Source organism: Ananas comosus, linkage group 22 (assembly GCF_001540865.1).
Source record: "Ananas comosus cultivar F153 linkage group 22, ASM154086v1, whole genome shotgun sequence".
Taxonomy (NCBI): domain Eukaryota; kingdom Viridiplantae; phylum Streptophyta; class Magnoliopsida; order Poales; family Bromeliaceae; genus Ananas; species Ananas comosus.
The window spans coordinates 9084500-9097979 of NC_033642.1; the positions used below are offsets into that span (position 1 = coordinate 9084500).

The following is a 13480-nucleotide window of genomic DNA, read 5'->3' on the forward strand; positions in this document are numbered from 1 at the left end:
CATGAAGCATCGAACTTGAAGTTGAACCTCGACAATTGTTTAGGGATCACCACGATGATGGTCCCCTATCTCTGTTAGAAGTTTCAGAAAATTGCATGCTTTAGGACTGATATATTAATTAAGATACTTAGAAAATGAAAAGGAAATGAAATATCAGTTCACTCGATAATGTGAACGGAAAAAAAAGTATCCAAGAATGAACTGTTATAAGCGATCAAACGGTATATTCAAGTACATTTGGGAGTAAACTAGTGCTTCCTACTGACAATTTTAAACTACATATACATACCACGTTGTCTATAACAAAATTAAAACTAAAGAATATTAAAGTGAATATTCGATAAACTATAGGTCAGATATCTGAAATTTTTTGTATATGGTTTAATAAAAAATTAACGGAATGACTGCTGAAAAGAGAAAAATAAAACTACAGAATACTAAATTGATATATTTTAAACTATAAAATATTAAAGTGAGAAAATGTGAATTCACATAGATGGTGCTTGAAGTTTATTAATCTTTCTTATTATGGTATACAAGCTAACTTTTAAGTTTTTAACGCCTCGGTCCAGGGGATGATTTGGTAGACTCGTTCCAGGTAACTCGTAGAAGTTCGAACGACTCCGCGGCTCTGCGCCTATAAATACCGTTCACTCGTGGTTTTCCATTTCCCGCTCCAAACCATGATGAAGCCTTCGAACGTTCAAACTCCACGTCCCTCTCTCCGCGCGCGATCGAGGGAAACCCTAATCGTCTCCGCCCCGAAGCGATCCGATGCGAATTCGAGCGACATGAAGCCCCAAAAGGTTCATCTCCGCATCCTTTGCCCTTCGCTCTATCGCGTACACCTCCCTTCACCGCTCTCCTCTTTGCTTCTCGCAGATCGTGGCGAAGTGCCTGAGCTCTGATTTCTCGGCCGTGTCGGACGAGCTATCTCCGGATCCATCGGAGACGAAGAGTATCGTCGAGGATCCATCCGAAGTGAGCTCAAAACCTAGCGATTTTGAGATCTCATGCTATTTTCTTCGTTTAATTTTGATTTCTCTGTTTCCGATTCGCAGAGCACCACGATACCCCCTTCCTTGGCTCCATCCGAGGCGGAGGAGATCGGAATCCACGAATCCGGCGATCGTGATGGCGAAGTCGCCGATTCCGATGCGATCGACAAGCTGAAGAAGACGGGTGAAAATGCAGCGGCGGATCCAACGGCTGTAATTCGTCTCCAGCAAGCTTTGATGGAGATCGGCCGATCTCCGGTCGAGATCGGGAGATCGAAGAAGCTTCTGGAAACTCTGGTCGAGATCGGGAGATCGGAGGAGTTGAGCCGGGGATCGAGGAAGCTTCTGGACGCTCTGGCAGACATCTCGCTCCGAGATTCGTGCGCCAGTTCACGGAAGAGATCTGGGCCGTCCGATCCGATCTTCTGGGCGAAGGTGCGCGTCGCGACGCTCTGCTTCCTGATCGTCTCTGTGGCGATTTTGAATGCGTTCATCGCGTCCAAGGTTCGGATCCGCGACGGAACAGATTTTAGCGGTTTGCCCCCTACCTGAATCTAATTTTCATTTCACCCCGCAACTCTATATCTGCTTCCCATTCTAATTTCTTTGATCATACAATTTAATTTGATTCTGTTGTTTTTCTTTTCCTCTTCATTTTCCCTTCCTTTTATATCTCTTCCTAAAATAGAGTGTCATCATTTTCAGTCATTTCTGTTTGTTTCTTTGTCGACAAGACGCCATAAAGATCGACAAAACTATAGTTCGACATGTACAATTAATTACGTTTGTTAGGACTTAGCTATCTGATTAGTGGATGCTATCAAATTACCTTCCAATATATTGAATTTGAATTTAAAATTTTAGGATATTTTATCGATTCACATCTCTAGTTCGAAGGGGGGACTTAAGAATTGAGGGAATGGTTCCTTCTCACCTGGTTCTGCAAAAACTCAAGTTGTGCACAGATTCTCGACCAAGTGGATGCATTCCACAATGTATACTATTCATTTTTTTCTCATGGTTTGTGTTTTATGATGCAGAATTATACATCCATGAACTTGCATACTTCGACACATAATTTACCATATGCATTTATAAACTAATCAAATAGAGACACAATAGTTGGCACTCCAAATTTCAAATTCGAAGCATGAAAGAAATAGATAAAATACTATCTTTCTCTCTCTAAAAATAACGTACACCGATTAATAAGAGATCTAATATTTTATAGAAGGGAATCAAACTTATTAAATTTAAGCAAATCTAATCAGTTAGTAATGATAAAATCTAATAATTTTTTTGATTTTGTTATTTAAATTTTTAAAAATAATATTTTTGGAGACTCGAGCAAATACTTATGCCAGTCGGAACTGACAAGCTGGCGACTCCCCCTAGCAACAACAAATCAGGAACCCAACAATGCAGAAACAAAAGCCCAACCGTACATTTGACCCGAACAATCTCCCGCAGCCGTCCGATCGGCGCCACCTCGTGTGCTGAAAACGACGAGCATCACGAAGTCCAAATACGTAGGACATAGGCCCCGCTCATCCACTCCCGGCCCGTTGAATCTACTTCCTGGACCGGGCTCACCATGTCATCAATAGACCACGCATATCCAGCTATTTACCCATCACTATCATCCCCTCTATATTGTATTTTCTAATTTAAAGATTACTTTAGTTTATTAATTTTAAATAAAAAAATTAGGACTGAACAATTATAAATAGCCATGCAATATAGTAAAGTTCGAATCCAGAGTAATTCATGTTAAATTCAAATTACAACAATGTTAAATAAATATTTATGAAAAATTTGAATGAATATATTATTATTATTATTATTATTATTATTATTATTTCGGATGCGCCAAAAGTGAACAGCTCTGTGCGGTCCACGGATGATGTGGTAGACCTGGTCCAGGACCATAATTTCGCTAGGGAATGTGGGGTCCACAAGCGTCTTCGTGATCATCGCCCCCGAGCTCCTCCTCGTTCAGCAAACAGGTGGAGCGGAGCCCTAGTTTTTAGCTCCCAAGCCCTAGTTTTAAGATCCTCATTCCCCCACCCCCGCCCATACCCCACCCCCCGCCGATACCCTGCTTCGTTTCATCGATCCGTGTTGCAAAAGGTGGGTCGGAGCGATTTTGAGGTACTCCGATCCTCCCGTTTTGATGAATTTTTCTCCTTGTTTTTTATTTAGCTCGATTACGATTCAATGAGCCGATCAATGAAAGAATTTGTGGACCTCTTTACGATTTATGAATTGCGAGTCGGTTGATCCGAATTAGTAGATTTTATCATCTAATCAAAGTTTTTCAATGGTGCCTATTCTGTGAACATCGCTACACACATGAGCTTGGTTTTGAGTAACTTGAGTTATTTTGAGGAATTCTTTCCCCAAAATTCCATTTTTCACAATTTCATCCTGTGCATTTTTAATGTTCAGAAAATTGGCATTAATTCTTACATTTGTTCCGATTTACGCACGTCCAGTTAGGAAATATTAGCACATTACTCTTAGTTTTAGTTTGCCAAGCAATTTACTAATTTAGAGTAACAATTCGACTGGACATCGATAATTTCATCTGATGAAAGGTGAAATGATTTTTTTTTAAAAAAAAATTATTTACGAGGTTGATGCTACTGATGCAGGAATTTTAGGTATCTGAGATCCATTTATTCTTACACTGCAAAAGAACGGCCGGTTCAAATAGCAACCAAGGACTCCAAAGATGAGTTCTTTATCTTTTTCGCCTACAATAAGTAGATCGGAGAGTTACAGCTATGTATCCGGGTCGCATATAAATTTAAGAAGCACTTCCTTTGGTGCTGATCTGCAAAGGAATCTATTTAGCGGCAGTAGTGGAATTTTGTTTGGTCATTTGTGGAAATCTAGTGGTCAAAATGGGCGCAGAATTGGCGTTTTTGCGAGGATTAAGAAGGGCCAGAAGCATGAGTACCCCTGGCCAGATGATATTGATCCGAATTTGAAAAGCGGACACTTGAGTTACCTCTCTCACTTCAAGCCTCTAACTGACAAGCCAAAGCCAGTCACCCTTTCTTTTGAGAAGCCATTGGTTGATCTTGAGAAGAAGATCATTGATGTGAGCTCTTCTTAGCTCGGAACTCTTTCCATTCTTTTTCTTCTTTACCATTTCTGGTTCATTTTGTAATTATTTGCGTCTATACATCAATTTCCGTTATTCTTGATAGCTTTTCATCTTAGATATCAGATGTACTTGTTTACGATAGATACTTTAACCCATCGATGTTTTGCCTCTCTCCAGTTATTTTGCACCGCTTCGTACTTACTCTTGTCCTCTGAACTTCCTTTTTGTAGGTGCGGAAGATGGCTGATGAAACTGGTCTGGACTTCAGCGATCAAATTAATTTATTGGAAAGCAAGTATCAGCAGGTTCCGTTTTGACCTCATTCTAAGTCTTTAAAAGCACATGAGGAATTATCTTTGTGCATTATTACCAACGAAGTGTTTTACCATATTTCTGAGTACATGTGTTTACAGTGTGTTGCACTTGAATGATTGTTATATTTATCTAGATTTTGAATAGCATATTTTTCAAATTTGCGATGCTTTGTCCATTAGACATTTGACCTGTTTTTATTCTAGTAATTTGCATCTTAATCATGTTTCATACAGGCCGTGAAAGATCTATACACACATTTAACTCCAATCCAACGGTTGAACATTGCTCGCCATCCCAACAGGCCAACTTTTCTTGACCATGTTTTAAACATCACCGACAAGGTATTTTCTCCCATTTCGGCACTTGTATTACTTTTTCAAACATATGATTGCTGATGATGGATTTTGGTTTATAATTTGTTTAGTGGGTGGAGCTTCATGGAGACCGTGCAGGATATGATGATCCTGCCGTTGTTACAGGAATAGGAAGCATAGATGGCAAAAGCTATATGTTCATTGGTCACCAGAAAGGCAGGAATACAAAGGAAAATATACAACGTAATTTTGGAATGCCAACTCCACATGGGTAATGAATAAATATTGCTGATTTTTGTTTTAAGAAACTAATTCTATACAAAGAGAAACTTATATCAGTTACTGCTAAAATATTTGTATGTGAATTATTCTGAAAAATGCATTCTGCCAAGCCGGTTTTAATACTTCTCTCTCTATGTTAAGAATTAAAGAAAAAAAATGCTTACAATTTTAGGCCATATGAGGCCTTAGCTTCTTGGAGCTGTGATCAATACACAATGAGCTAACCGTGATGAATCTTAGTTGCTGTGATGAATATGCAATGAGCCTACTGAGCTTAATTCTTGCTGCATAGCTATCGGAAGGCCTTGCGGATGATGCGGTATGCTGACCATCATGGATTTCCTATCATCACATTTATTGACACTCCTGGAGCATATGCTGATCTCAAATCTGAGGAACTTGGTCAGGTACTCACACCGTTCTCTTCTGTTGCTTTAGGAATACATTTTGGTACGGATAAGTTAGCAGTGCATTTGACTTCTCCCATGATTGCAGGGAGAAGCGATAGCTTACAACCTGAGAGCTATGTTTGGGCTCAAGGTTCCAATTGTCACTGTTGTTATTGGTGAAGGTGGATCTGGGGGAGCTCTTGCTATTGGCTGTTCAAATAAGATATTTATGCTGGAGAATGCTGTATTTTTTGTTGCCAGGTATTTTAACAGTCTCAAACATTGCATACCCAGAATCTGTGTTCTCCTTGCACTTTTTTAATTGTTACTGCAACTTTCTATGCTTTGTTATATTTAATGTACTGACTTCTGGTTTTCTTGTGCAGCCCGGAAGCATGTGCTGCCATCTTGTGGAAGTCATCGAAAGCAGCCCCTAAGGTACATTGTTGTCCCATCCTTGCTGTTTTATGATCAATGATATTTCCTCTTGCTCTAAAATTTTTGTAATTGCTTGTTCAGGCTGCCGAGAAACTGCGAATCACAGCTGGCGAACTGTGTAAGCTGAAAATCGCGGATGGGATCATCCCAGTAAGATACTTGAACTTGTTGTGTTACACATGGTTATCTAAGACTATCCATGTGATTGCTGATTTAAAATGCTGGATCGCACCTTTGCATCAATTACAATCAAATTCTAAGGAATAAAATCTAGTTACTTAGAAGTGTGCAGGTCTGTTTGGATCTATATAATACTCAAGTAATATGAAAGACTATGATAAACATTGTAAGGGTGCTCAATAAGCTTCTGCAGTTTTTATGAGTTAAAGACTATGACACTGATAATCTTAGGTAACAAGCGTACAGTTTTTAGGAGATTAGGGTTCACATTATTATGTTCATTTATTTTACTTATCCAGTTTATGATCAAATTTTTATCAGGAACCTCTGGGTGGTGCACATACAGATCCTGCCTGGACTTCCCAGCAGATAAAGCTGATGGTCACCAAGGCCATGAAGGTATATCTTGCTTTACCTTTTAATACGCATTGATGAAAGCATCAACCGAGCCTTTTGGATACCTTTATCTCTTTCTCTGCAATTAGATTAAACACCAAAGTTATACATGAATATGTGAAGCATTTACCAATTCACAGATGATCCTGTACCTTTTTCAGAAGATCTGTTATTTGATAGTAATTTTCCCGGGCATTGAGAGTTATTGTTTTTCTAATATCAACAAACTACTTTTAAATTGGGCTTTTTATTACATTTAAAGCTTTCATCGTGTTCCATTGTGCAACTTTTACCTGCGTAGAACAAAACCAATGTTTCAGTGCTCTTTTCTCATATTAACAATATATCACTTTCGCAATAAGCCATTGCCCATGTTTTTGTATCATAGGTCTTTGTTAAGACACTGAAAGCTTTCTTCTCTCCCTCTTCTTCAGGAACTTGCACCAATGGATGTAGATAGCTTACTTTCTCAGCGGCATATGAAGTTCCGAATCCTTGGTGGTTTTGTCGAAGGGGAGGCAGTGGACCCGGAGAAGAAGCGCAACATGAAGAAAAAGGAGGAAGATCTTTCTCAAATTACCGCCGATTTAGAGGTAGAAATTGAAAATCTCAAGAAGACCACACAAGACGCCAAAGGGAAGACCCCAGTTCCTACGATCTCTGACGAGGCAGTTGAGAAGCTGAAAGAAGAAGTCGACAAGGAAATGATGAATGCCTTTATATCAATGGGCTTGCAGGAGAAGCTAGAAGCCCTTAAGATGGAGCTTTCCAAATCCCCTAATGCTTCCGATCAAGCACTTAACCCAGTATTAAAGGAGAAAGTAGACAGGCTAGTACAAGAATTTAACCACAATTTATCTCGTCCAGGGTCCTTCATGTCCTTGAAGCAAAAGCTTCAAATGGTATCCGAGGTCACGAAGCTGCACGAGAAGTCGCTGAGGGGAGAGAAGCTGAAGAAGGAACTTAATGAGAAGCTCCAAGCACAGGTGAAGGACCAAATTGAGATATTGAGAAATGCGAGGGAGAAGGTCGCAAAGGGAGAGAAATTAGAGGAGGAACAAGTGAAGGAGGTCGAGAAGGCCAAGGAGGAGATCGAGAACATGCTGAAATCGGCGAATCTCGAGGTGGTGGGGTCGAGCCAGAGAAAAGCACTTTCTGCCCCTCCAGTTTTGGAAGATAAGGTGAAGAAGGCGGACGACGTGATAAAGAGCGAGATAGATAAAGCGATTGACATGGCGGGTTTAAGATGGAAGATAGACGAGTTGAAGGCCGAGATTGCTAGTGGCGCGAACAAGGAGAAGGTGGAGGCTTTGGGGAATGAGATCAGAGAGGAGATTTCTGCAGTTTTAGATTTGGCGGAGCTCAAGAAGAAGGTCGAAATAGAGCTGAATGAGGAAGCCGAAAGTAGCACGGAGGAGGAGCAAGTGCCGGAAACTGTCAGCGTCGGCACAAATTGGGGATGAGGTAGTTGCTCTTGTGATACTTTTGTTGTTCGTGCATAATTATTGTAGAATTTCTCTTGCTATCCCCCCAGTAATTTACGGAAACTTTTTTGTCGTATCCTTTTTCCTCCATGGTGAATGGTCTTATTTATTTGAGATTTCGATGCGCGGAAAACATTTTGGCTTCTGTATCGGATATTTTGACACTGGAAAAGGTTTCCAAAGTAATAAATGTAACATATGGAGTTCTTTGTTGCTCCTGATTTAGAGCTTAATTAGATTCTCATGTACATTAACCTCTTCATTTGAGCTTTCTTTGGTTGCTGATCTAAGAAGTGAGAGATTTTGATCTGCAACTTCTCTGGAAATTTGTCACCCAAGCTGTGCTTTGGATGGGGCTTACCGCCGCTTACCCACAACAAAAAAAAAAAAAAGAAAAAAAAAGAAAAAAGTTCATCATTTCATTCTGCAAGATACACGACTCCTCTCGTTAATATTTTTGGTGTAATTCTGCTCGATTTGTAATGCTATATTAACGACTAAATTAAATAGCGGATAAACCAAACACAGTAATTCTGACAGGATTGTCTGTAATTCTGTCAGGATAACTCGAATCAAACGCATCCTAAGAGAATTTCTGATGTAATCATTACTAAGGAGGGTGAAAGCTAACAGTGGCAGTGAGTAATGACTGTTGACAATTGTTTGTGCAGGAACGAAAATTAAGATTTTTTTTTTTTTTTTTTTGTGAGGAAAATAACAAAACCAAAAGTGTTAGAGACTCACATATAATGAACATTATTACTAGTTTGCTAAAAAACCCCACACAATCTATTTATTCGAGGAAAATTATTTCTATATCTGCACACACAGACAAACAAACTTTAAATACAAACTACTAGACTCACAAATCTCAAATCAAAACTCCCACCATCTACACATCCCCACACAACAACCACACAATTCCTGGAGATACAACAGAACTATACACTTCGCCTGTTTGCATTCAGGCACTGAAGCAGCCGAGGATCTTCTTCGGAATGGTGCCTGCGGAGCGATGCTTTGCGGCCTCCTCTTCCGCCTTCAGCACCTCTTCCCTGCGCTTGGCCTCCACGTGCGCTCTCTTCTCCTCCGCTTCCTTGTGGATCTTCGCTGCTTTGTTCTTCATCTTCTCCGCGTACCCCGCTCTCTTCCTTTCTACTGATTCCTGCCACCATATAGCTGTACTTTATTAGAAGAGGGACAAAGATTTAGGCATAAATCATTTGCTCCACACTAGACCCATTTTCACTATGAATTCTAGTATGGAATAAGTGGCTTACCACAAGTTGAATTGGACTACACTGCAGAAACAAACACCTTAAAAAGCTCTTAAGTACGCGTCGGTTTAAGCGGAAACTACTCATATAGTGATATTACAAACAAAATAGAATAACTCACCTCATTTTGCTTCAATTTGGCTTCCACAGCTGCCTTTTTGGTGTTCTCCCATGAGAGAATAGATGACATATTTTTCTGAGCTCTGTTTAGCACATTAAACAGAAACTTGTTATCATTCCTTTGAACACAAAACTGCAAAATTACTGTAGAAAAGAACATCTTAGAAAGCAAAAGGAATCGCTTCAACTTCTTTAACAAGTGAACAATTGTAGTCCTCGGCAAAACTAGAAACTCTTATACTGAAGACCAACTTGGAATTATTATCCCACTAGGGATAGGATGTGAGTGAGTACTGAAGAAGCTGAAGCCGCGAAGTGTGAGACCATCTTACTTATTCTCGGCTTTGGTCTTCTCGTTGTCCTCCCACGCCCTACTTATAGAGTTTCTTTTCTCCAACTCTACTTGCGCAAGAGCAGCATCTGTGAGAACAACTTTTATCAGGTAAATCTCGTTTGTTTATGCGAGATATAGCACTACAAACACATTTCAATTCCACTCGTAATATTCTTTTCTCGCACCTCTATCCTTTGAACTTGCTGGGGCTTTCTTTGGAGAAGGAGCATCTGCTACCTCTGGTAAGTAAAAAAAATATGTGAAGTTATAAAGAAGGAAACACATGTAAGTAATTACTAAAACTATATGTGGAGATCCGAGAAAACGCGAAAGGCCAAAGTAACAATATTACTGTGAAAAAAAAAGTAATAATTTTATCTCATAGGTGAACCAACACCCCATTTTCTCTTTCGCAAAGATATCGGTAGTGATAGAGTTGCATATTTTTTTTCCTCTTATGAATCTTATTGATGGTGAGGGTATGATTTTCTCTTTTTTCCCCCACCTAAACATTATATTTTAGGTTCAAAAAGCTACAGTAAAATTTTATCAAGAGCAATTCCACTAAAAAAAAAAAAGGTATACTTTTGAGACTACTAAAACATATTTCAAATTCCAAAAAATCTAAATATTTGCATTTTAAGGTACATATATTCTACTCTCTCTAAATCAAATTAATAGTTTAAAAGGTGATTAATTATATCCTCTATTCTAATAATCCAATATCCAATGCCTTAAAACCCTGTAATTAAAGTTTCCTACGAAAAAAACAAAAAGAACAAAAGCTAATTACACAGAAAAAAGATAATTTAACATGAACCCACCCTATAATTTCTCATACAAAGGACATAAGAAATTTCTAAAAAGCAAATACACACACACACACACACACACACACACACACACACACACACACACTCTATACTAATTTTCTCCAAATTCCTCTCAGAAAAATAATATAAATCACCTAAAAAAACAAAAAACTACACATAACATCTACATCTACGTAACTAAGCCTCGATCGCGATAAAATCCTATCGATTCCATCCTAAAATTTGCATCTTTCGCTCAACAAATCCTCAACAATGCACACAAATTAGACAAAAACAGATTAAACAAAATTTTTAAAAAAAAAAAATGAAAAGAAACAGAGATCGTACTCTCCACGGGGACGACGTCCTTGGGGCTATCGTGCGCCTTCTCCTCCTTCGCCGCCTCCACCTCCGACTCCTTCGATGGCTCCTCTCCCATTTCCGATCCCTTAATCTCCTACTCCTCCCCCCAAATCCACCGACGAACCACTAATTTCGCTCGAGAGCTCCGAATTTTCCCACAATTTTTTAGGGATTTATAGTGCTCTCTCTCTCTCTCTCTCTCTCTCTCTCTCTCTCTATGTACAATAGTTTCGCTCTCTCCGCTCTCGGAAGCTTTATATAACCTCGAAATAATAATAATAATAATAATTTTTTATTTTTATTATTTTGTTTTGTAACATCCCTGAGAACACCTGGTGTATCCGTGTATGTATTTTTTTTTTTATAATTTGTGTTAGTTAAAATTTAGGAAAAACTTCAAATACCCACTTGTGGTTTCATTTATTCTCACTTTAGTACCCTGTGGTTTAAAGTGTATCAAGTTAGTATCCTGTGGTTTTACACTTTTTCACTTTAGTACCCTGTGGTTTAAAGTGTATAAGTTAGTACCATGTGGTTTCGCACTTTATCACTTTAGTACCCTGTGGTTTAAAAATCACAGGTTGCTAACTTGATACAAAAATAAAACCACAGGGTACTAATTTGATACAAAAATAAAACCACAGAATACTAACTTGATACACTTTAAACCACAGGGTACTAAAGTAATAAAGTGAGAAACCACAGAGTACTAACTTGATACACCTTAAACCATATAGTACTAAAATGAAAAAGTGCGAAACCACGGGGGGTTTTTTGAAGTTTTTCCTAAAATTTAAGTCCACAAATAGAAAACCGTAAACGAGATGAATCCGGGGGTGGGAGGAGTCCTCCGCTTTACGCTCTATTTTCTCGACAAATTGGGCCGGATTTATGACCAATATATTTTAATCCTAAAATTTTGCTCCCATTCCCCACCCTATCTGGAGTTTGAGTCAAGACGATAATGAATTTTTACAGATTGAATTTTAACAAGTTTTTAATAGATTAAAATTTTCTGTTTTCTACTCTATTTCGTTAGCAGATCGGGACGGATCAAGAAAAAAAAAAGAGTTATTCTGCTTTTCGCTCTATTTTCTTAGCCGATCACGATGGATTGAAAGCAAATTATTATTATTTTTTCTTATTTTTGGCCCTACTAACCTTTCTTGGACAAACACTCCATCAAACCAATTCATTTGCATCCCTATATGATGCAACATATACACCATCCAAAGAATCTATAAACAAAAAATATATAAATAAAATTTAAAAATTTATTACTCGGGAATTATATGGACTATATGATCAACGATAGTAAAGGAAGAGTTATTATTTGATTAGTGACTTATATGGGTCCAAATTTTTTGATTTCTAGTATATAGTTCTATTGAATATTATATAATGTATATAATGACCATTTGATTCGATGTAGTTAGAAATACATTATAAGTGAAGATACACATAATTAGAAATATAACAGTTATAACCACATATATTTTATTTGGTTGGATATAATAGAAAATACTGCAAATATAAATAATTTATTTTATTGCATGGAGTTGAGAAATATATTTTTTAAAATTTTATCAGTTTATAGATGTGATGACGAGATTATCTTCATTTTTTTTTAATAAAAATACATTTAAAAATTGATTAGTGAGATGGCCTTATCTATTTTAAAAAATTACTTTCACAAACTGTTGCAGTTGGAGCTGTGGCTGTGGCTAATTTCGGCGTAGTTTCAACTATTATAATGGAGTATCCTCATATAATTGTAACTGATATAATTCCAACTGTAATAATTAAATTTAAATATATTAAATTAAAATATCGAATTTAGATTTACATGTAGTTGCAACGGAGTACATTTACAGCTATGCATGTAGAACTAAACAGCCCTATAATTAATAGGGGCTTTAATTTTGAGTCACTGTAATACATTTTTAGAGGAATGGTACATGGGATATTGGGATGTGCTTATACACTGGGTTCATGCAAAAGTTTCTCAAAAAGTGGTGTTAACGCGTAGATCGTACGTGCGGACGCTTGTATGATTAGCATCGTGCGAGAGGGAAAGATATTGGACGAGCGCTAACTAAAGAACCTAAGACTCGTCCCAAATTACAATTTAGCCACTGATCATAAATAATAGGAACAAACGCGCCGCTGATGAGGATTCAATCACGACCGTACGATCGTGGAAGAACGTGCGGTCCGATCTCGCACAAAAGTAGGTACCAGATGTGATGGATTGCGTGTACCACGCGAACAAAATATTTGGTGAGAGACGATCCCCACCGTGAGATCGTTCCATTCGCCATCCAACCGCATATCAATTTGATTCACGTAAAATCACTTAATTAGAAGTATCGTTAATTTAATTATTTTTATTTTTATTGTTTGGTTCGGGATTAAGGAAAAACTAGTTATTCCAGGGATAGGGTTAAGTTTAGGGTTAAGGTGGGATTAGAATATTTTTGTGTTTGTTTCGGGATTAAGTTAATTCAGAATAGTGAAAAAGAGTGTTTGGTTGGAGCAGGTGGGATAAGAATGATAGTGGGTTATTATGAATAGAAAATAGTGTTTGATTTTTGGTGGGGTTAGGTGGGGTTAGCAACCCGGAATAAGGTGGGGTTAACTGGGATTAGCTAATCCCACCCATTTTT

General features: G+C 38.1%; 3 protein-coding genes across 4 annotated transcripts; 2 read left to right on the forward strand and 1 right to left on the reverse strand.

Annotated features, from left to right (window-relative positions):
• LOC109726968 lies at window positions 703–1562 on the forward strand. The gene is made up of 3 exons (XM_020256798.1): window positions 703–806; window positions 883–981; window positions 1062–1562. The coding sequence occupies exons 1-3, from the start codon at window positions 792–794 to the stop codon at window positions 1548–1550; spliced, it is 603 nt and encodes a 200-aa protein (XP_020112387.1). The 5' UTR covers window positions 703–791; the 3' UTR covers window positions 1551–1562.
• Window positions 2999–8141, forward strand: LOC109727313 (acetyl-coenzyme A carboxylase carboxyl transferase subunit alpha, chloroplastic-like). Of its 2 annotated transcripts, none has more exons than XM_020257380.1 (11): window positions 2999–3149; window positions 3653–4104; window positions 4341–4415; window positions 4659–4766; window positions 4850–5010; window positions 5314–5428; window positions 5517–5671; window positions 5797–5848; window positions 5930–5998; window positions 6350–6427; window positions 6859–8141. In XM_020257380.1, the coding sequence occupies exons 2-11, from the start codon at window positions 3733–3735 to the stop codon at window positions 7885–7887; spliced, it is 2214 nt and encodes a 737-aa protein (XP_020112969.1). In that variant the 5' UTR covers window positions 2999–3149; window positions 3653–3732; the 3' UTR covers window positions 7888–8141. The 2 variants fall into 2 exon arrangements, with proteins under 2 accessions (XP_020112969.1, XP_020112970.1); XM_020257381.1 differs by having other exon boundaries at window positions 3019–3128.
• On the reverse strand, window positions 8656–11042 carry LOC109727314 (uncharacterized protein At3g61260-like). Its single transcript, XM_020257382.1, has 5 exons — window positions 10800–11042; window positions 9825–9878; window positions 9638–9725; window positions 9307–9388; window positions 8656–9073 (listed from the first exon to the last, which is right to left on the reverse strand). The coding sequence occupies exons 1-5, from the start codon at window positions 10888–10890 to the stop codon at window positions 8873–8875; spliced, it is 516 nt and encodes a 171-aa protein (XP_020112971.1). The 5' UTR covers window positions 10891–11042; the 3' UTR covers window positions 8656–8872.